The sequence below is a fragment of the Anguilla rostrata genome, chromosome 7, assembly GCF_018555375.3.
Source record: "Anguilla rostrata isolate EN2019 chromosome 7, ASM1855537v3, whole genome shotgun sequence".
Classification (NCBI taxonomy): Eukaryota; Metazoa; Chordata; class Actinopteri; order Anguilliformes; family Anguillidae; genus Anguilla; species Anguilla rostrata.
This window is the reverse complement of record NC_057939.1, coordinates 22831717-22854245: the sequence shown is the minus strand read 5'-3', so window position 1 is coordinate 22854245 and position 22529 is coordinate 22831717. Positions and strand designations below refer to the sequence as shown.

The following is a 22529-nucleotide window of genomic DNA, read 5'->3' as shown; positions in this document are numbered from 1 at the left end:
GAAGCAATCTGTTCATGTGGAGCAAACAGACTTACATTTTAACACGGGATTAATAAAGTTGATTGCAACAGACATCTGAGGTTGGTCAGCAGAACTTGGGGTCACACGTTGAAATTATTCAAGACGTTTTCTGTATCATACCACAGAGTACGTTTTCAACATTCTGTCCAAATTTTGTGGCTCAGCTTGCCAGATCACGTAGCGAAAGCCGGTGTGCTGCAGACCAAGATTTACAAGCTGCTGGATAACGGCAAAGACAGCAGGCGAGAGAGAGGCTCACGCGGGCTAGCCCCTTCTCTCATTATAAAACACTCCTGTGTCTTTAGAGCCGGGGAAGGGCGGGAACGTCCAGGCTAGCTCACGATCAGCATCCGTTTTCCCTTCGCTGAAAGAACAACAGGAGACGGAACACAAGTGATGGTCCAAAGGGTACCCATTTTTATCTTTATTTGTCTTTTTTTCTTCCTTTTTTTAATGAAATTCGTACTTTGTGTCAGTATCCTGACTTTCAAAAAAAAAAAAAAAAAAAAAAGATTTCTGTGTAAATCCCCCGCAGGCTTTTCCTATGGATTTAGCAAGATCGACTGTCTGACCCATGTGTGTGCACGTGTGTGCGCGCGCATGTGAGCATGTGTGTTTGTGTATTTGTATGTGTGCACGTGTGTGTGCGTGCATGTGAGCGTTTGTGTTTGTGTATTTGTATGTGTGCATGTGTGTGTGTACGTACGTGTCTGTGAGTGTGCGTGCGTGCGTGCAAGTAGGTGTGTATGCGTCCGTCATGTTTGGTAACCAAACCCTTCTCCTCCCCCCTCCCTCCCCAGCAGTGAACACCACTGTCCTAAAGACGCAAAACAAAAACGGGGAGAAAGATACAACCTGATCAGGGACATACTGCTAGCCACAAGAACTCACGTGATCGGCCCTTTTAATTGAAAAGAGGAGAAAACAAAACAAAGAAAAAAAGGCTCTACACAGAGTATGATGCTATATCTCTTGTGTCCGACAGAACATGGTGCCTGCCTGCCCGCCCCCCCCCCCTCCCCACCACCCTCCCAGTTTACACTTGAAACAAACGGAAATAAAAAGCTTATCGAAGAGTTTTTTTTGTCGTTGTTGTTTTTCCCTCGCCGTGTCTCCCACACGCCCCTGTCCCGAGTGCAGGTATGACCGCCATAGTGACGATCACCAGAGTCTCTGTGAGGGTGCCCCCTGGTGGGGGTAGGACCCTAATATTTCACGCCCGGGACAAACTCCTTTGCCTCTGGGTTTAAGCTGCTTTTGCGCTGTGGAGCGATGGAGGGAAGAGAGAGGGAGAAAGAGAGTGTGAGTGAGTACCCAAGCTAAACAGCACAAATGGGCACTGTGAACGTCAAACAGAAACAGGAGGAAGTAGGGGGAAAATATGCTAACAAAACTATCCACGAACAGCAGTAAGTTCAGAACTTGCGCATAGATTCTCTTTTTAATTCTCGACCAAGCAAATCAATAAACTGACTAAACCGGCGATCTGGGCCTAAAGTGCTGAAGCAGCGACAAGACCTGATTGGAAAGAACCTCTACATTTAATGAAAAGGACTCCAACCAAGCAGTCTGTCTCCAGAACAGGCATGGCACTACATTACATTGCATTTCATTACAGTACATTCATTTAACAGATGTTCTAATCCAGCAAGAGACCATTAGCGCATCCACGCAAGCGACAGAGACTGAAAGGGCGGACTTACCACGATGTCATCGGTGTTGCAGTCGTTGACGGACAGCCCGTTGAGCTGCTGCTGTATCTGCCCCACCCCCGAGGGGAGGTCCCTTGCTGGAATGAACCAATCCTGATCCTCCTCGTCTAGCATCTCCTGGAAACAGCGTTCCAGGAACTCCTGCTCCAACAGCTCCTCCTCCACCTGGGAGGGAGAGAAGTAGAGGGGTCAGGCCTGAACCCAGAAGGCCGTGTGGTTCAAAATATGAAGCTGAACGCAAACCCCTTTGCACACAGAATAATTACAGACAGCTGATGTGTGGTGAGCCTTCTGGCACAAAATGGCTGCCGTGCATCACCCAGGTGGGAGTTACACATTGGTGGTGGTTGAGGCGAGTTGCCTCCTTATCACTGCAAAGCGGTTTGACTATGAGAAACTTGCTATATAAATACAAGTAGCTGTTATTATTACTATAAGCAACAAGGTGTTGATCAAATGCACCAAAAATTAAAAATAGAAACATTGTTCCACACTCCCTAATTCAGAAATGACACTTATCAAAGAGTCAAGACTTTGGCACCTCAATGCCAGAGACTGGGATCACACAGTCAGGGAAACTGACAACAGATTTAGTAGTACAGCATTGCAACAATAACTAATAAGCAAACCCACAAAGGTTTAAATTCACATTTCTATTAGTAATGACTGCATTTCTTTCGCAGAAGCTCTTACCCACCTCTTCGCTAACACAACACTGCAGAATCAATTGCAATTATAGCAGCTACAGTAAAGACAAGGTAGTGGGGTGTGAAAATATTTTCATAACTGGATAAACCCGTTTAATTTTATGAATGACAGTTTTAAAGACACCGTTATCACTAACATTTCCATTGCAGGGAGTATGAACGTTCTTAAGGGTAACTCAGATTTTTCCATCCCGACACCTGACTCTTCTGTGCCCCGTCTTGTTGATGACTTGTGCCTAGGCCCACCAGTCTACCATACAAGGGTGTGATAATAATCACACACAAACAGATTTCCTTTACCTCTATTTTAAGTCACATTTTGGCCTGAATCATAGCACTTGTTGTGTAGTGACAATAACATAAAAGTAGACTTAAAAAGATAACAATACTGATTTTATCATGTGTCAGACAAAGTTGCTATCCTTGGGGAGCTAGAACTGTAATGCGACTCATATTAACCTGTAGTTCCCACTGGAAAAATAAAGTTATTCCATTTCATATTGCCTCTATTTATGCCCTAGTAATGCTTTCAGATACTTTAGTCACAAAAAAAAGGCCAATTACCTGTTATCAACAACTGTGTAGAACATTAGGGCTGCATCGAAAACCGCTTACTAGCCTACTATCAAGTAAACCGGTTGCATACAACTTGTATACTCAATAGTAGGCAAGTAAGCAGTTTCAGACACGGCCAAATCTTACACAAATCCCAAACCTTCCAAAGCAACCGTATACCTCACGATGGCATTCATTCAAATTTAAATCAAGAAACGTTCGGGGCCCCTTTTCATTAATCGAACAGCAACATTTAACTCCATTGCCTCCGGATTTCTGAGAAGCAGAGGGCAAAGTCTGATGAGGTCTCGTGTGTTTTCATCAGCTGTGCTGGATGTAGGGCAGGAGGGGAGACTGGCTTGTTGTTTAGTGCCCCGGGCGTCTCTGAAACAGCCTGTTCATGGATGTCAGCTCTGTTTATTTCCGTAATTAATTCACTGGAATAGCATAAATGACTTTCCCCGACTGGCCCACCCGTGACTGCAAATAGTCAGCAAAAAAATATAAAATAGCAACTACACATTTATGCTGGAGATGACAGCAAGGGTGTGTACTGATCTTAACCAATCAATACTTTCATCAGACAGCTCCAACCCCTCCTCCCCACAAAAAAAAAAAAAACACCTCTACCCACAATCCTCTGCGTGTTAAAGGCCAAATACACCGTCAGTCAGCCTATAAGAGGACCAAACGTTCTTGCACCCGGGAGTCATAATGACTGCAGAGTAATCAGGTGGACCAGGGTCTTGGGACCCCTCTCTCTCGTTCGTGCAGCGTGTACTTTTCATTAGAAGTGAAGGGGGCGTGGCCAGAGATAACACTCTCTGACAGGTCTGTGCTAGATAAGGGAAGGTTCTCTGCTCTGACGGGGAGATAAGCCACCTGCCAAACTGCAGCTTTATGCAGCCAGTGCGAGGGTGGCGACCAATTCCATCCATGCGCAATTTCTGCAGCCAAAAAAATTGAAGCCTGACGATCTGAAGGTTGTGGACGCGTTCGTCGCGTGGGATGTTACCATAGAGATTTCACCGCGCTCACGGGCCCACTCCACCTTCGACCGAATCGACTGGCCGCCGTGTTGGCGCGGTTGGCCGCTGCTCGTTTTCCTGGCCGATACCCAGACCTGGGCGGGCTAACATGGCTAGCGCGGTTCAGGTTTCCCGGGTCATCGGCTTACACGGTTGCAGATACTTACTGAAGCCTTTCAGTTGAAGGCGTCGTGCTGAAGAGCGTAAACAACAGCCCGCCCGTCTGCTCTGCCCGCAGCCCCGCCCTTCAACTGCTATAAACGCCGCTGCCCTAAGGGGAATTTCATACAGTGCGACTGCGCCAGACTACCTGGCTAGCTTTCAGAAATACTTTCATGCTTTCACCCAATCGGACTTCATCCCCAAAGTGTTTCCAGAGATTAGCTGGACTGACTGAATTCACTTTGAAAAGTCACAACTGGTTAAAAATGTACTACATGCTCCACAGAGAGATAGGTCTGTAACGGGCCCAAGATCCTCTGGCACCCTCAAGACATTTTTATAGTGCTGGGGGCGGGAGTGGGCAGAGCATGCAGGACTGAGTGGGACAGGGGGACCCGGGGACGCCCATACAGCCTCCCATATGGACAGTGCAGGGTCCGGTAATGAGCGCTGACGCACGATAGTTCCCATCCCAAACCGCCAAATTTGGGAGAAAAAGCAACAAAGAACATACAAAAAAGTTCTGTAGATTCCGATCCAACTTCATTACGTAAACAGAGGCGACTATAATTTAGTTGTGCTCCCGTCATTTTTATTTCCAAAACAATGTTCTCATGAAATGAGAGCAGCAGCTGTTTTCGTTAAACGGCCAAAAACGGAAATGAAGCTTTAGAGCAGCTACTTTGTTTTTTAGCAAAGTGGCCTAACAGGTCAACAGCTTAAAACAATTTCTTTGTTTAGTGAGGACGTCCCAGTCGTCAAACAGTTTGTTTGAATTTGTATTAATTTATGCAGCACATACAGCGAGGGGCTGTATTTACTTCCTGGAAAAGGTTTACTCCATAGCAACGTGCCTGTGCTAATAGGGGGACATTCAGACGAAGTCAGCATATGACAGACAAGCTCAGGACCCAATAGGAGAACACGACATCACAACACAATGCAGTGCCGTGCAGGGCCAGTACTACGGTCTGAACGCTAGTGTGTTCAGTGTGCCACGCTGTGTACACATGAACTGTGTGAGTGTGCGGGCGTGTGTGTGTATGCGCGATTGTGGGCACGGGAGAGCAGGTGAATGCGAAAGCACGTGTGTGAGAGTTTGTGTGTGTCTGTGTGTGTGTGTGTGTGTGTGTGTGTGTGAGAGAGAGAGAAAACGCGTGTGTGCATGCCAGTAGATGAGTGTGTGCATGTGAGCACATTATGCCCGTGCGCATGCACGTGCACGTGCGTCAGTGCAGGATGCTGACCTGTCGGTTGTACTCCTCCTCGTTCTCCATCCACATATACTCTGCGAATGGATTGGGCTCGCTCTCCCCGTGCCCATTGGCCACCGGCTCCTTCCCATCCTTCCCTGGGGCGCTGCTGCCCCCCGGCGTCTTCGCAACCTCTGGACCACTCATATCCGCCGGCTCTGAGAGGGGGGAGGGGAGAGCAGTATGTGAATGTTCAGATGGCAGGTATGGCAGGTACTTTAGCTACAAGTTACAAAGCTTCTTCTGGAAGTTTTGCAAAAAAACACATTATCCAGAACGTCTGGGGGAGAGTGGTGTTATTTTTATTCCATTCCCAAGTTGAAGACACACTTGGAAAAGTTCTGATGCCGATGAAACTTTGTGGACGTCAACGACCACACTCACAGCCTAATGCCAATACTGTAATCTAGACACACGAATACATTTGCTTGAAGGCAAGCTATAATTCTGCCTATTAATATCATCAGATATCTAGTCAATTTCCTAGTTAGCCGAGTGATTGAATCAAACCAGTTTATTTGTCAAATGTAGTAACAAATACAGCAAACAGGCAGTTGTTCGCGGGCAATTAAGTGCTTAATGTTAGCCTACAAGCATCCTAGCATATGAAAATTGAAAACACAGTAAAACTATATAAAAAATAAATAACTAAAGTAAGAAAAGATAAGAGATAAGAAAGGAAGTAGAAATAGAGCTTCCAACATAGGCAGATATGGCACTGAGTTAGGCCATGCAGGTTCAGTCTCCCACAATGGTGTAGCAAAAACGGGGCACAGCTCTACAGGTTGCGAAAGCCACAGGTCAAACCATGTCTATAAGCATAGCTACACCGTAACAGTGGAGAGTGCTTCGTGGACTCATTTTTTTAGGCAAACTTTGCCATAGTATTGTTATTCCACTATTAGGTAGCTAATGGCAGATAATCTTTTCCAGCACTTAATCAATGGAATACCTTCCCCCGCCCTATGGATGTAAGGTGTAGCATTGACACACCATAAAACAAACGTAACCCTGTTATAAAGGTTCATGATCATTTCTTAAATACATCCACAGGTTGAGGTTTTCCCTATTTATACATTATTTATGGTTGAAACAAGCCAAACTACTTTTTCGAAGACGCTATTCCTAAAAACCATCTGTAATTTCTATAGGGATGCACCGACCCGATCCTAGTCATCGGTACCGGGCCAATATTGGCCAAAACTGCTGGATCGGATATTGTTACAGAGACTGCATTTATCCAATCTGACCCAAAGATGTAATCTGCCATAAACGTGTGATTCGACAGATGGCAACAGTTGCACGCTAGAAGAATGTGACCACCAACCAGTGTGGAGGGTTTGAAAAGTTTACTTCAGTGACTAATTAGGCCTACTAAAAACATCTCACATTGAGAATATGCATGTGCTTTCACTGCTTTGAGATTTCACTATTCTAAGCTACTCATCTCATTCAGCAAATCAACCGGCATTTTTAAATCGGTAGGCCTACACAGTATAATGAAAATATTTCCTCCTAACGTTTACAAAATCTGTCCCATTTGAGATAGCGATCTAAAAATAGCCTCCATTTCAATTCTTTCAGGAATCTTAGTACATCCAAAGGCCAATGAACCCAACATGCTAGTTACTTTCTCTGGTCTTAAAACACTTTGTTTATATTCTGTTACGGGCAGCTGAGACTTAATTTGTGAAACAGTTTGAAATGCTGTTAATAAAAAAAATGTTGGATGGCATAATTTAATCATGCTGTATGTATTCTATTTATGCAAAGTAATAGAGCATTCATATAATATTCAATATTTTTTGCTATTTGATATTTTGATATGAAAAAGTCCGCATGGCCACATTCTCTTCAGGTGGTAAAATGAAAAAACACAGACAAAGTTACATGAAATAATTTCAGAATTTAGGTAGCATTGCTTTGGAATAGAGCTTGTTTAATTTGTGGGAGCTCAGATAGCTAATAGCTACTGTTTGTTGCAACTTGGCCTCATTTTGATATCGATGCATTTAACGGCAGGCCTATATTTAGTTAAGTTTAATGAATTAAACAGTGCTTTGTATGCGTGAGTAATGAGCATTTTTGTACGCTGAAAAACGTGTTTCTGTACAGAGGCATGCATGCACGCATACCACCACCACACGCAGCTGGAGCGAGCACAGCCATAAACCACGCTGCGCACTGCAGCCGTCACAGACGCCGACCTGCTCTAAACTCTGCAGGCCGCGCCGAGCAGCTGCTCCTCTCTGGAGAAAGTTCAGACTTGTTTCTCACGACTCCCGCAGCAGCTCTCCAAAAATGGAGTCAAAAAAACGCCTCCTCTCGGATTACCACAAACAAAAAAAAAGAAAATACTACTGTGTAAAACGTGTAAATAAGTGCAAACCGTTCCGCTACGATGCGAGGCTAGTCTAAAGTGTCACTGCAGGGGTCTGCACCAAAACAAAGGGGAAGGAAGGGGAGGGGGAGGTGCAGCAACCAGGGCTGAGTGTGTGTGGACTGAGAGCAGTGTATGTGATGTGTGCAGCGCACGCGGTGCGCGTAGCGCGTCTCGTTAGCGCGAAGCGCGACCGACGCATTCCAGGGAGACAGACGACACTCCCCTCTCGTGCTGGGGCCTTCACTTCCAACGAGTTGGACCGGTCCTACGCCAGCCGCCATTAACACACACACACACACACACAAAAAGAAGCACAGGAACATTCCCTCAAAAAATAACTTGCCTGCAGGAGAAGGAAGAAGAAGAAGAAGGAAAAAAAAGCCCGCACGTCTCATTTTTCACCCTGCTCCCCTCGCTCGCTGATCCGACGCCGTTCTCCCGCTCCCTGGGAGGCTCGCGGCGAGACGGGGCCGGGAGGCGGTGGCGGCAGGGCGAAGGTTCTAAACCCGACATTTCACCGCCGTTCTCCTCGTTAGCACAGAGGCGCGAGCAACGCTACGCTGCGCGAAGAACAGATGTAAGCATGAGCGCGTCCGTGGCACAAGGTCACTGGAAATTAACTGTAGGATGGGCTTCAAAACGAAACACACAGCGCCAGTCGTAACTACATACTGATGCCTTGTTCATCATGGATAAATACTGCATATAGTGCATCGGTACGATATAATCATTTGTAAACAGATGTAGTTCTCGTGTAAAGGTAATTATGTAACGATCTGAAAATCTAATAATTTATAGCCTGATGCGTGTCCGATCTTAAGCTATCGGTTCCATTAGCAGGACACCATGGGTTAGCATGGTTCTGGTTCAGGAGCAGAGATGTGCTCAAGCTCAGCAGCACCATTTTAAGTGCTTCTGAGGACCACAAAATAACTTCAGATGAAAGCATGATGACGCAACTAAGCAGTGAGAGGGTGAGGGCTGGTGGTGTGTGTGTGCGCATTTGTGGGCATGTCTGTGTGTGTGTGCGCGTGCCCGCACGTCTGCACATGTCTGTGTGTGTGTGCAGGGAGATAAGCACCTCTCCAGTTCCAAACAAATTACCCTCCCTCTCCCCCATTCCCAGGAGACTAATGCAGTCATTTTGTACGTTACATTTCAAACAGGCCCTCCGTGGCGATGACGTCAATCTTATGTAACATGGGAACGGGCGAATCTTACTCATCAAACCTCCCTCTCTGCTGCCGTATCTCTCCCTAGCGCACATGCACACAGACCAATAGCAGCCACTCGGGTCTGTGACGGTGGTAGCTTGAGCATTACTTGGCAGGGAAACGTGCGCAGCTCAAACGCGCGCGGCACAGACGCAGTGTGGGGCTGACCTCTGTACTCCAGGGCACCGAACCAAGCAGGCAGCTGCCTCGGCGCCAGAGAAGGTGCCCATGAAAAGCCAAGCCCACTGGCAGAGAGAAAAACAAGGGAGCAACCAGGGCAGTGCAGACCCTCTGGGACCACAACACCAAGGGCGAACAACAGACAAGGAGCTATGAACTGGGGGGGGCACTGTAGCATAATGAGTAAGGAGCTGGTCTTGTAACCTAAAGGTCACAGGATCGATTCCAGAGTAGGTCACTGCCGTTGTACCCTTGAGCAATGTACCTGCATTGCTTCAGTATATACTGAGGCAGCTATGGAGAGGCAACTACAAAGAGGTCCACAATTCAACAAACCTCACAACCACGAATGGTTTGCTGAAAAATACTGTAAAAAATGACGGGTGCTTTTAGTGGCAGTTCTGACAGTGGGTAGGAGACTATTCACACACAGACACAGACACACACTCAGCTCTCTGTGTTGTGCAACCATTCTGACAGGCCCTTTTCAAAGTCCAGCACAGCTGGCTGCACATTGTACCTGCAAGTGAGCAAGCCCGTGTGCGTGTGTTGCTCTGAAAATCTACACGCTCACAAGCATGTCAGCAGCAGACCCATCATGAACCATCAAAATAAGCCGCGTTTCCACCGCAGGCACTTTCCCCAGGAACTAGGAACCTTTTGAGGAACTCAGTGCGTTTCCACTGCAGGAACCAGGGTCTAAAGTTCTGGGGACTTTATTTTACCCCCCCAAAAAGTCCCTGCTCGGGGGGGGGGGGGGGGGGGTACTTTCAAAAAGTACAGGAACTTTTGGGGTGGGGCGCAAGCGCTGAACGTTTCTGATTGGTCGGGTACTCGCAGCATTTTATTTCAACCGCCATTTTTAAACCGATTTATTATTTTCAAAATAATAACTCCAATTCAAACATTATGTTATGCGGCGCAGTAGCTTACTTTTGGTTATAGCCTGCCAACGTCTACAGATGAGAAATTAAGATTGAGGATTATTTTGTGTGCTCTTCTGTTCTTTTCTTGCTTTAGCATTAAGTCTGTTTTATAAAATATTAAGCATTGGTGCTGGGACAGCATATTACGTACCAAAACATTCAAACAATTTAATTCGGTTGCTGAATATTTTCATCCGGATTTTCTTTGTTAGCCCGTTATAATTGACTCAAAACGCTTGACACAGTTATGTGAGGTATGCGGTAGTTCTGCGTAATTTACATTGGGGATACAGTACTGGAAAAAATCATTTAATTCTAGTAATCGTCTCTTTTGCTTTGTCAAACTGCCATAATTTTACTGTGCGATTCTTCAATTCCACAAAAAGACCAGGAAGACTAGACATATGGACTCTAATTTATGGTGCATGGTTCGCATCTGGAGGGCACACTTCAAGTATTTAGCTGCTCCGCTAGCAGTAACTTTAAAAGATGAAAGCATTGCAAACGGTGGCTGTACCACTGCAATAATAATTTAAATTTTCACGCAAGTCTGAGTTTTCATTCTATTTATTCTTGTCATTTTGCAATTATATGGAAATGACGATGAGAGTCAAATTAATAAATTCAACAGCCAATTGTTTACAACGTGTGCATGTTTTCTGCTATAAATGTTGTTACCAGTTATTTGTGAAATGTGAATGCATTCTGTCACCTCGGATGTCAAGACATGAAAGTGAAAGTTCGCATAAAAACATAATGAATGTGTTTGAGAGGATAGGCTATATAAAACAGTTAGCCTACAATCTGTATATTCGTCTGTTATATCCGGTCTGCATAACAATGGTCCAAGTTGAACTACCAACGAGAGTTTTGCTTGACAACGGCAAAATAATATGCCCAAACGGCCACGGAAGAATATTTCAATTTCAGGTGATTGTTGATAAAAATCAATAAATACTAAAGTAACCATAGGCTAGTCATTATTGGTAACCCGTTATACATGCGGAATAAACCCCCCCCGGGCTGTCCCGTTATTGGAAAATAATGTACTTTGGTGGCAGTATGAAGTTACAGAAGAAATCATAGGACAGATGGACCGACGACGACGTCGCTTTTTCATACGTCAGCGGACTAATTTGCCTAATCGTCATGGTACTTCAGACCGCGGTGGAAATGCAGACAACAACGGGCTGAAGGAACCTTTTAGTTCCTTGAAAAGTAGTTCCTGGGACTAAAAGTTCCGGGTACGTCGGGTGGAAACGCGGCTATAGGAACCAAGCACAGAAACACACACACGCACAGACACAAACAGATATAGACACAAACACAAAGAGCGACAGACTTGCAGGCAGGCATGCAGGCACTCATACACATACACACACACACACACTCTGAACCATGCTTCCTGCCTCGTTCTCAAGCTCCTTCATCCCTCCTCATGTGCAACATGAAACCGCCAACACTCAGCGTATGGAGCGCCCTAAAACAAACTAAAAGGGTCTCACAAAACGGAGAGGGACAATGCAAAAAGGTGCATTTATTTTTACACAAAATATTCCTTACATATGACACACGTCCCTTACAACTACAGAAAAATACGTTTTAAGGACCATTTCTCCCGCAAATTGCAGTTTATTTTCAAGCATTGCCGTGCATTTTTGTAACAGCTAAAGTAGATTACACACGTCAAGCGCACTCCGCTTAGCCCCACCTGGGTTCCTTCAACAGGAAACGTCAGTGATTGGCTGGATATGCTAGACAGGGCCCATCTGATTGGACAAAACACAGGTTGCTTAGGTTTCCAACTTGAGGACATGCCAGTAATAACCTCCTTGAAGAAGAGGGAGAGGAGAGGAGGGGGGAAAAAAACCCCACCGCTTGAATGCCTGGATGTTCTCAATTCACTGATGAAGCACCGGAAATGACTAAACACTGGCAGGAAAACACAAACCCTCACAGATTTAATATCTGGACACTTCACCAGACTGTAATCTGCGCTAACAGTCTACACAGGAATAGTAATGACACAACACAACCCAGCATTCCAACAAGCTAGCAATTTTCAACTTACCGCTGTCATTTAACCACGATTAAATGAGTCCAATTCGGCCACAGAAAGAGGCGGGGAACGACAAGTTCGCCTAAAAAAAATACTTGCTAAAGTTCTAGCCACATTACGGTCCAACAACCGCTCTCTCAGCCTGGACTCTGTTTACGTGAGTTAGCGCGCTAGGCAGGCTCACGCTCAAGTACCGCTCTGCGTGTCTGTGTGTGTGTGTGTGTGTCTGTGTGTGTGAGCCTGTGTGTGTGCGTGTCATAGGTGATGCAGCAGCATCCTGTCACTGACAAGAAAGCCCTCAGACATTCACTTCAGCAGTTAACATGAGGTCACGGCATTGTGCAATAGGCACCGCTCAAATGTTCCCACGATCAAATACGTGGTGACGCTGCCGATCGACCTTTATGTAATTTAAGCTTACTAATTGTGCGGTTCTGGGACCAAGTGTACTGAGCATTTCTAATGGCTGGAGGAACTCCAATAGCAACCAATGGAGCTAAATCCTCAAGACACATCATTCAATTCTTTTTATTTTTTTTATTTTTAAGAGATTTCCTTCCCCTAGAATTTAAATGTTATTTATTGATCAAAACCATTTTTTTTAAGTTACATGTAGACACAATGGCTGAAACACAAAACCAAAAAACGTCAAAACAAAACTGAAAAGCACCATTTTGCATTTGTTTATTTTTAAATCCGTGCTTTCAGATTTATTGGGCGAATACACGAGCGTGCATTAATAAAAGGAGCACACACAATGTTTACAAACATGAGCCTATGCAAGCAGAGGGCTGTTGCAGTGAGCTACAGCGTTATCGGAGGAAAGCCAGCGCTAATCTTCAGCGCCAACAAAAACAACAAATACCGACAGTCATCGACGCCGAAAGCGGTTGGCTTCTCCGTGTTTACTCTCCTCCAGTTTGGAGGCTGTATCAACAGTATCTAAATTCTTACAGAGCGGAGAGTCCTGAGCTGGTAGATTTGAGATTAGCCCAGGCCCTCTGAAATACGTTCCACATACAACAAAGCTGAGAGCGCTGTCCTTCACTAATAACCCTGGCCATAATCACTTACATCCATAACAATGTCACGTGTGCCCTCCTTTACAACACTACAGTTTAACAAACCTTTGTTTAAGAAAACCTTGAGAAACCGTATCAACCACAATGAGTCTGGGCCAAAAAACTAAACTCAATAAAAATCAAAAGCTGAAGATCGCCTGTGTAACTGTCCAGCGTCAATGCTACACGGCATCTCGGAATGCCCGTTTACCGTTCCTCTCCGAACAGATAAACACAAACACAAATTTTCTACACCAGTACACATTGCGTTTCTATAACCGTCTAGGCAGAAAGCATGTTTTGGACAGATAGTGAGGAATATATTAAGCCTTTTGTTTCCGCATCACTGAAAACGGTTTCAGGCTCCGCCCCCCTCTCCGCTCGTACTCTCACTGCCACAGTCCGTAAGAGAACGGACTGTGCGGCACGCCGAGGAGACGTTGCCAGGCCAGCCCGAGCACCCATTAGCACCTGTCAGTCAAAAGCCCAGACAACACAGTGCTGTCGCGGCTACGCACTTTCAACCAAGAATGCATTTTCCCTTTAATTTCCCTCGAACACCAGGGAAGAGCTCATTCTCATTAGCGAGCCACTGACCGACCACTATCAGCCGCAGCTAATAATTAACCAGTGTTCCCTGAGCAGGGTGACCCTAAACGGGCAGCCGTGGGCCTGGAAAAACGGCTCAGCTCCAAACCCTGACCGTCCGCAATCTAAACACCCTTAGTTACATATTCTATCCACGACGGGGGGTGGTTTCACATACCGACAGCCAATGATTAGGAGACAGGTGAACACCTGCAATTACCGCGGCATTCTGGGAGTGGGGGATTCACCTGTCCGGTGAAAGGAGGCCGCGAGGCCTTGGGGGAGGGGGTGAGACAGACTGACGTTTCACAGCCCGGCGGGAGGAGCGAGCTGCGCCTCCGGGCGACATTCCGGATCCCGCTAGGGAGGGCGAGGACCGCGAGTCTGGAAGGAGGCGAGCGGAAAGCCTAGGTCTGATAAACATCTCTCGTTTCAGCTCCCCTTTCACTGGACCGCTTACAGCCGAGGAGACACGCCGAAGCGCCTCCAAAGTCTACCTCCTGCCCCCCCCCCCCGCTCCCTCCCTTCCTCCCCAAAATAAAAAAGGCCAAAATATGTGGATTTATCACCGCCTCTCGCAGTGAAGAAACGCTCATCTCCAATTAAAAACAACGCAGGCCAACGCAAATGCTTCCCCCATGCTCCATTAGGTTATCTTGGGGCCTTGTGAACCATGAAGATGACCATCAAGGGTCAAATCACAATATGTGAATGGTGGTCATTTTTCTGGAGTCTACATATTTAAACAGTCCGTAAACATCGAAAGAGAATGTTTTACTGTAGCCAACGTTTGAAGGGGGAAGGGCAGCAAATGTATCAAAGACATACAATTCTCTATGTGACACTAGGCAAGCAACTGCAGCCTTAGAAATATGTATGTGCGTGTGTGGGGGGTGGGGGTGGGGGGGGGTGAATGTACATTTTTATTAACGTAATATTTTTATATTCTCTGACCCCCACAAATAACAAAAAACACTGAATAGCATAACCCAGAATGTAGGGCCTGAACGCAAAGGAATACAACTGTTCTCAGGCAGACACAGGAAGAAGCGCCTGCTTAGAGAGCACGAAACACTGTAGCGAGTAATACAGCACTTGCTCCTTATGTAAGCAAGAAGGTAATACCATGGCTAAATACATTTGAATAGTAGCAGGATTTGAATGCATTGGGTTCGACCTTGTAAGTTTAACGTTTGTTCTAGTTTCGCTGGCTAACGTTACGCCATTAAAAACAGAAATGTTTATATGTCTGTAACGTTACCGTCCACTCGTAATGCAATCTCCATGGGGGTACCTAAAATTATCTATTGCAATAATAAAGTATCTCTTGATGTAAAAAAAAATACAACTGTTGCAGTACAACAAGTAATCTTAACTCCGTATGAATCCAATGATTTATTAGCAAGAACCACCGAGCTGGAACGCGTTGCGTAATGCCTGTGCGCTCTCCATGCTTCAGATCGCGCTAATCTGGTTTGTGCAGCTCTGTTGCTATACGGCTAGTCAGCTAATCTATATAGGGCAGTCTTGAGAAATGAATACGTCGACTCATGGCCATCCATAAAGTCGGTAAAGATCTGGTCGTTGCGAGCATTCGAGGCAACGAAGGCCAGCTGCTGCATCCTTGACACAGCGTGTAGCACATAACGTCAGGGCAGCTAGCTAGCAAAACAGCAAGAAAGGTGAGGTTAACCACCATTAGTAGTGGTGCATCAGAAATGGCACAGCACCGATAGTCAGCTACTGTCTTACTGGGCACAACTCAAGAGGCAACATATAACGCAGACCCATATTTTGTCGAGCTGCTTAATTATCTCAACGCTAATATGTCCTCTGCGTTGCAGCATTTCCCTGTAGCTTTATGGCCCACGTGGTTCACTCGCATCAAGCGCTACGCACCATTAGCTATCTCAGCTAAATTTGTTCCCTTACATAAAGCCAACTGGTGGGATTAAATAGACAGTTTGTTTGTCAGCATATGTAATCCAACGGGAAATGTTCTGCAAGCCCAAACTGGAAGCTAAGGCCCTAACATTAACAGTGTAGCTAGGGAGCTGCTGTCATTGCACTACATATACAACTGTACAGCTAAAGTTAGCCACCTAACAATAGCTATGTTGACTATAAAGGTACATTTAGAAAGTAAGCAGTAAACAATCCAAATGTTGCTCAACAAAAACACTGTAGAAAGTTCTGGCCCGCGGACGACCGTCCGCAATCCGCAGAATGTCCAAATAAACACGATAAATAATTGTTTCCTCTATCAGTTCTACCAGTTAGCCATATCAAAAATAACCTAGTTCAAACAATTGAACGAAATTACTCAGATATTCAAACTATATCGCGTAATAGATGCACGTAGATGCAATTTGCTAAACAAACCTAAGGCAGAGGTGGTCAGAAGACATTTTAGAATCCAGTACAAAGGCAAGGCTAACAGGACGTGGTCAAATGGTATAACGTTAATTTGCTCTTCGTGTTTTTACAGGCTTGCTAGTCTTAGCTTGCTGGTATCTCGGCCTGGCTTAAAGATGTACCTAGCCATCTTCGCTGGGTAGCTTTCCTTAAGCAACAAGCAAACCGAATACAAATAATCAATTATGTACTGAAACAGCTACTTTGCCGGTTGATTTCGACGGAGTGGCACGCTAGCCATCGCCAAAACGCGGTCGCCTACGTTCGCTTTCCATTATACAACAAAGGGTAAATTCGATTGACTGAGACGGGCATGGAAATCGCTGGTGCGGGACATGGTCCACGGAAATCGGGTCAAGATTATATGGATGCAACATTAAAACGTTTACGCAATACAGCTGGCGTGACGACAATTTTCACTTTTCCTACCTGGCATTGTGCTTTTCCCCCCGAATTGCTATTTTAGATCCACAAGGACTCAGCGCAGTTATGCGCACGATGCGTAGCTACTAGATTTGCGTTGGCTAACGTTAGCACATAAACCACGAACAAGGCGGTCATGTGGCCACGGCGCCTTAGCTTAAACAAACACCCACATCCCCTCCTCCTCCCCAGACTCGCTCTGAAACACACATGCGTGGCTCCCAACCTAGCGGATTCAGTAAGCTAGTTAGCTACATGTATAAATAGCCAGTCTTACTGCTAAATAACGTTACCTAGACAATTTAACACAACAAATATAGTTAACAGCTACCAAAAAAGCACATTTCAACAATTACTAGTCTAAACCAGCGAGCAGCTAGTTTGCAAACTAACGCTAAGTTGTTTTGCTAAACAGTCAGTACCAGGGAGAGTATGTCTTGCCAGATTGCTGTCAACCTAACGGTAGTTCACGAAGAAAACAACAAGCTCCCATCCAGTTAGTTACCAAGCTGGGTAGCATACAATAAATACCATTATAAAAGAACACTACGGTTGTACCGTACCAACCTACGTGCCTTAGGCAACGAACGCTGTGCAGTGACGGGTTCTTTAGGTCTCCACGAAATGTTGGCCAACACAGCTGCCAAGTATTAAACCACCACGCTAATGCTAGCGCAAAATACGTCCATTATTCCCCATGAAATTACTATCCAATGTCAGCAAGCCAAATAACTTGGCCTGTAAACTGACCATCCTTGAGATAAACTACCAATAAAGACACATCCATCCTCACCCCGTTCAAACGACAGAAGAAGGATCCAAACCGCCAAGAAACCTCAAAACTGTTGTGTAAACAGCAGCCCCTGCTGCAAAAAGTGCGTTTCTCCGCCGTCTGCGATTACGAAAAATATAAAAAAAATAATAAATAAAAATTGAATACAGGCACTGCAACAATTTAGGCTTCACAACTACACGCCTTTGTCCGTATCTTCGCCTGTTACTGGTCCAACGCGGTGTCTATCACCAGATAGCACACAATGACAATCGTGGTAGATGTCACGTGATCGCAGATGCACAAGTCGCACGACAACCATTGGAAGTTTAACTTATCAGTCATTTTTTACATCACTTAATATTGAGTCCTACATTCGTAAATGCACCCCTTCATTCACAGCTTGATGGAAGCAAGGGGATTGTTTTTCTGTGTCTGGTCCCTTTAAACGGACTTCTTCATTTACACAATTTGATCCTGGAGTGATCCTTCGTTCGTTTTCGTGTTTGCGAGTAGTCTGTGTGAAAATTGTTAAATTGTTGCTAATGGAACATAGTTTGCTGCCTATGTAATTAATTAGCATGTTTGGAAATGACGTCGTAACAACACGTTATTTTAATAGGCTAAGTTAACTATTCGCCAGCGATGCGTATGGTGATAGTTTTAGATATGCGTTTGCACCACAAACCCACACGCGGTGCAAAGCTATTTTTGTCCGCCTTTGCGTCATTTGTGCAGGTGCTCCCCCGCATCTGTTTCAAAGGGTTCAGTGTCCTGTAAGTTCCTAATTTTGGCAAGGTAGGCTACATTTTCCGGTAATTATCTGTCTAGAAGACTGTAACGACACTGATAACATTACGGTAGTTAGCTAGCTTGCATGTTATTGTTCAGCATGAATATAATGGTGTTTTTTCATTGCTGGGGGAAACAAAGTTTATGAAATGTGAGCATGTTTAGGTAAACGTTGCAATTATTCATAAATATGCCGTCCGCAGTGTTATTTGTTTGTGCAGTAATTTATATGTGGAAACTTTTCGCGTTCTCGCTCATCCCCTTGTGAATACTAATGCTGTAAGACTGGAGGCTATAATGGGGGATGTGTTCAGACTACTGTCGCACAGTGACTGAAATGTAAAATAAACATGAACGGTGAAACAAAAAGTTATAAATGCAGGTTGGCATGCATTTACTTATGTTGGTGCCATCCATCTACCTGAGGTTTAAAAATCGCGATCAAAAGGATTATCCACCTGGATAGCTACTGCTCAAATCTCTCGTAGGCTATTTCAGTGGCCTCATTTCTTGTCAGCCAGGATGTGAAACATGCCAGTTTTAGCTAATCGGAGCACCTGGGTAATTTTCCACTTAACACTTCTGGTGGGTCATAGCCTCACTCGAGTGTCATTCAATGAAGGCAGTAGAGCCAAATCTTTTTTTTTTTTCCAAATGAAAAATAAAGTGCGTGTAAAGGTAAGGTGTAATTTGTTGATGTGCAGAGATCATATAGTAGTTTTTTTTTTTTTTTTTTTACATTTCAAAGCTTCATTTCTTATCTGCTATCAATATACTCAATGATTACCTATTTTTTAATTCACAGAATGAATAAATGAGTTGATAATTCACACTTCTCGTTATGCGCACACGGGCGCACTCACACACACACACAAAATACCTTGTTATGTTTTCTGCCTCTATTTGCCTGTGGATCAAAATTATGTGTCAGGCTGGATTTACACCTGTACACCCAAATTAAATTAGTTTATTGTGTTATGAATAATGTTCCTAGCATGGGGTGGAATGGAAACAGGTTTTATAACTTCATGCCCCAGTGGTATATTAATGATTGCGATTCAAGGCTGCATTGCTGCCTCTGCCCAGCAGGAGGCACTGTTGTCTCCTCCTTGAGCTCCACAAGCTAATTCTTCCAGCTCCATTGTACAGAGGGATTTATTTATTTATTTAAAGCATACTGCATCCCCAGAGAATGTAGTCCAGTACTAGTGACTCTCTGTCCCTATTCTTTTCCTAATAGCCACCCCTCCCATGCACACACACACACACGCACACACGCACACACACACACTCCTACAAATCTCTTACCAGGTGTATTGTGCCTGGAGCCGAATGAGGCCTTTAAATCACAGTTGATGACAGCGCCCCACTGGCCGCACTCCACAGGGGGTCAACACGTAATCAGGAAAAGCCAACGCCCCCACACGGGCACACAGACATGCAAGCACACGCACACACAGACACACTCAAGCATACACAGGCACGCACACACACATGCAGTTATGCACAGACAAACTTATATTCACACAAATGGACACACACACACCCATGTACAGCACAGCCCATGCTCTAATGTGGAAATGTGCTTCCTTTCAATCAATCAATCTTTATTTATATAGCACTTTTCATGCAGTAGATGTAGCCCAATGTGCTGCACATGACTGAAAGACAATAAGCAAAGGCACAAAAAAGCAATACAACAAATAAAATAAAAGAATAAAACAACAAATGACGAGGCACCTTAAGCAAAAAGCCAGTAGAACAACAATAGATGAATGAAATGACTCTTCTGTAGCTGCCCACGTGGGGCCGTTATTCACGCTGTTATTACTGACGGTGCAAGGCCCCGACGCGGGGTCAAACGAGTGTGCGTGCGCCGCGCATGACCACGCAAGCGGTCTGTACTTCTGTCTGTCTGCAAGCTGCGAGAGAGAAGGTGGGTGTGTCCACCGTTTGCGAGCGTGCGGCTAAGACGTTCAAGCTGTCAATTCGTAACGCGAGTTCAAGCTTTTCCTCCTAGCGTTGCCAGTGCTGCCGCTTTCACAGATTCCATTAGTTCATTTATCTCTTGCTGATGTTCAACTCTTCTCGAAATGAATCTGATACCATTTGCAGTCAAAACACTATAAAACACTCTGAAATAACGGTGATAATCTGTGTTTCCTCTTTAACATAGTCCTGGAGAAGTGCCAAAGACTATACTACTTCTCTCGGCACGCACCGTATTCTGTCCAAAAGTAGCTGGGGGTTGCCTAGCCACCGCCCTCTCTGTGACCGATCGTGAGTCACTCCCAGAATTAATTTCTCTCTCGCCATCTCATGGAGATGGAATGTCAAGCCCACAACTCATCTGTCCAGACAAAGGTGACCTAAGTGCAGCGCCCCACGCTGCCGGGAGCGTGCTCAGTAGAGTGGAGGGAGGGGAGGGGAGGGGAGGGGGGAAGGGGACGTCTGGGCTGGGCTCATTGTGAGCTGGAAGGGCAGGGAGCCTGTTCCTGTTCCACAGCGGAGACCAGGAAGACAGGAAAGGAGGGAGCGGAAGGCAAATACAAACGCACGTATGTACACGCATGCACCCCACATACACGCACGCATGTACACGCATGCACCCCACATACATGCACGTATGTACATGCATGCACCCCACATACACCCCACATATACGCACGTATACACCCCACATACACGCACGCATACACGCATACACCTCACATACACACACGTATATACACACACACACACATATACACGCACGCATGTACACGCATGCACCCCACATACACGCACGTATGTACACGCATGCACCCCACATACACCCCACATATACGCATGTATACACCCCACATACACGCACAATACACGCATAACCCACATACACGCACGCATGTACACGCATGCACCCCACATACACGCACGCATGTACACGCATGCACCCCACATACACGCACGTATGTACACGCATGCACCCCACATACACCCCACATATACGCATGTATACACCCCACATACACGCACACATACACGCATACACCCCACATACACGCACGCATGTACACGCATGCACCCCACATACACGCACGCATGTACACGCATGCACCCCACATACACGCACGTATGTACAAGCACGCACCCCACATACACCCCACATATACGCACGTATACACCCCACATACACACACGCATACACGCATACACCCCACATACACGCACGTATATACACATACACACACATATACATGCACGTATGTACACGCATGCACCCCACATACACGCACGTATATACACATACACACACACATACATGCACGTATGTACACGCATGCACCCCACATACACGCACGTATATACACATACACACACACATACATGCACATATGTACACGCATGCACCCCACATAAAAACACACGTATATACACACACTCCACATACAAATGCATGTATACACACATACACCTCGCATTCAAACACATGTACTGTATATAAATGCATGTACCCAACAAATATGCATGTGAACAGCTACATACACCCCACACAAGAAGACATGCACACAAGCATGTGGCCCACGCACATGTATACACAAACACATGAAAACACACAAATACACAAGTTAATACCTCCTGCTCACACTTATACATACACATAGCTGAACCTTCCCACATAAACACAAGCACACACATCCATTACACCACATATACACAAACATATGCTCACACACATACTGAAACCGACATATGTATACCCGCCCCTGTACATACATAATCACAAGCACATGAATATACACTGTATGACCAAAAGTATCTGGACATCCATTGATCTGGGGCTGTTTTTCATGGTTTGGGCTACGCCCCTTAGTTCCAGTGAAGGCAAATCTTAATGCTACAGCATACAATCACATTCTAGACAATTCTGCACACAGCAAGGTTCATATTGTTTTGTGAAGAACGATGTGGAAGACCTTGACTGGCCTGCACAGAGAGAGCCCTGGCCTTAAACCCATCCAACACCTTTGGGATCAGTTGGAAAGCCAACTGCAAGCCAGGTCTAATTGCCCAATCGGTGCCCAACCTCACTAATGCTCTTCTGACTGAATGGAAGCAAGTCCTTGCAGCAGTACTCCAACATCTAGTATAAAGCCTTCCCAGAAGAGTGGAGGTGTGTTATAGCAGCAAAGGGTGGACCAACTCCATATTAATGCCCATAATTTTGGATGAGATGTTGGATGTCTAGGGTCCACATACTTTTGGCCATACAGTGTAGAATAGTATGTGCACACACAC

At 45.4% G+C, this 22529-nt stretch overlaps 2 protein-coding genes across 5 annotated transcripts in view; one reads left to right on the top strand and one right to left on the bottom strand.

Annotated features, from left to right (window-relative positions):
• Positions 1 to 415: 415 nt before the first annotated feature.
• paip2b (poly(A) binding protein interacting protein 2B) lies at positions 416 to 17643 on the bottom strand. 4 transcript variants are annotated; one of them, XM_064343808.1, is made up of 4 exons: positions 17481 to 17643; positions 5433 to 5596; positions 1725 to 1898; positions 416 to 1283 (listed from the first exon to the last, which is right to left on the bottom strand). In XM_064343808.1, the coding sequence occupies exons 2-4, from the start codon at positions 5583 to 5585 to the stop codon at positions 1227 to 1229; spliced, it is 384 nt and encodes a 127-aa protein (XP_064199878.1). In that variant the 5' UTR covers positions 5586 to 5596; positions 17481 to 17643; the 3' UTR covers positions 416 to 1226. The 4 variants fall into 4 exon arrangements, with proteins under 4 accessions (XP_064199878.1, XP_064199881.1, XP_064199879.1 ...); XM_064343811.1 differs by lacking the exon at positions 17481 to 17643 and adding an exon at positions 17263 to 17399; XM_064343809.1 differs by lacking the exon at positions 17481 to 17643 and adding an exon at positions 17255 to 17397.
• Positions 17644 to 17853: 210 nt separating this feature from the next.
• The window catches only part of hspa12b (heat shock protein 12B), a 32703-nt gene continuing 28027 nt past the window's right edge, over positions 17854 to 22529 (top strand). The window contains exon 1 of the mRNA XM_064343805.1: positions 17854 to 18257. The gene's annotated coding sequence lies outside the window, so the exon portion shown is untranslated. The remainder of the gene's footprint in view (positions 18258 to 22529) is intronic.

Bases quoted from the DNA above. Each gene is read 5' to 3' on its own strand.
- paip2b (XM_064343807.1), bottom strand. The intron at 1,899-5,432 runs GTCAGCATCCTG...TCTCCCTCCCAG, and splicing joins AGGAGGAGTACAACCGACAG to GTGGAGGAGGAGCTGTTGGA. The intron at 1,284-1,724 runs GTAAGTCCGCCC...ATCGCTCCACAG, and splicing joins GCAACACCGATGACATCGTG to CGCAAAAGCAGCTTAAACCC.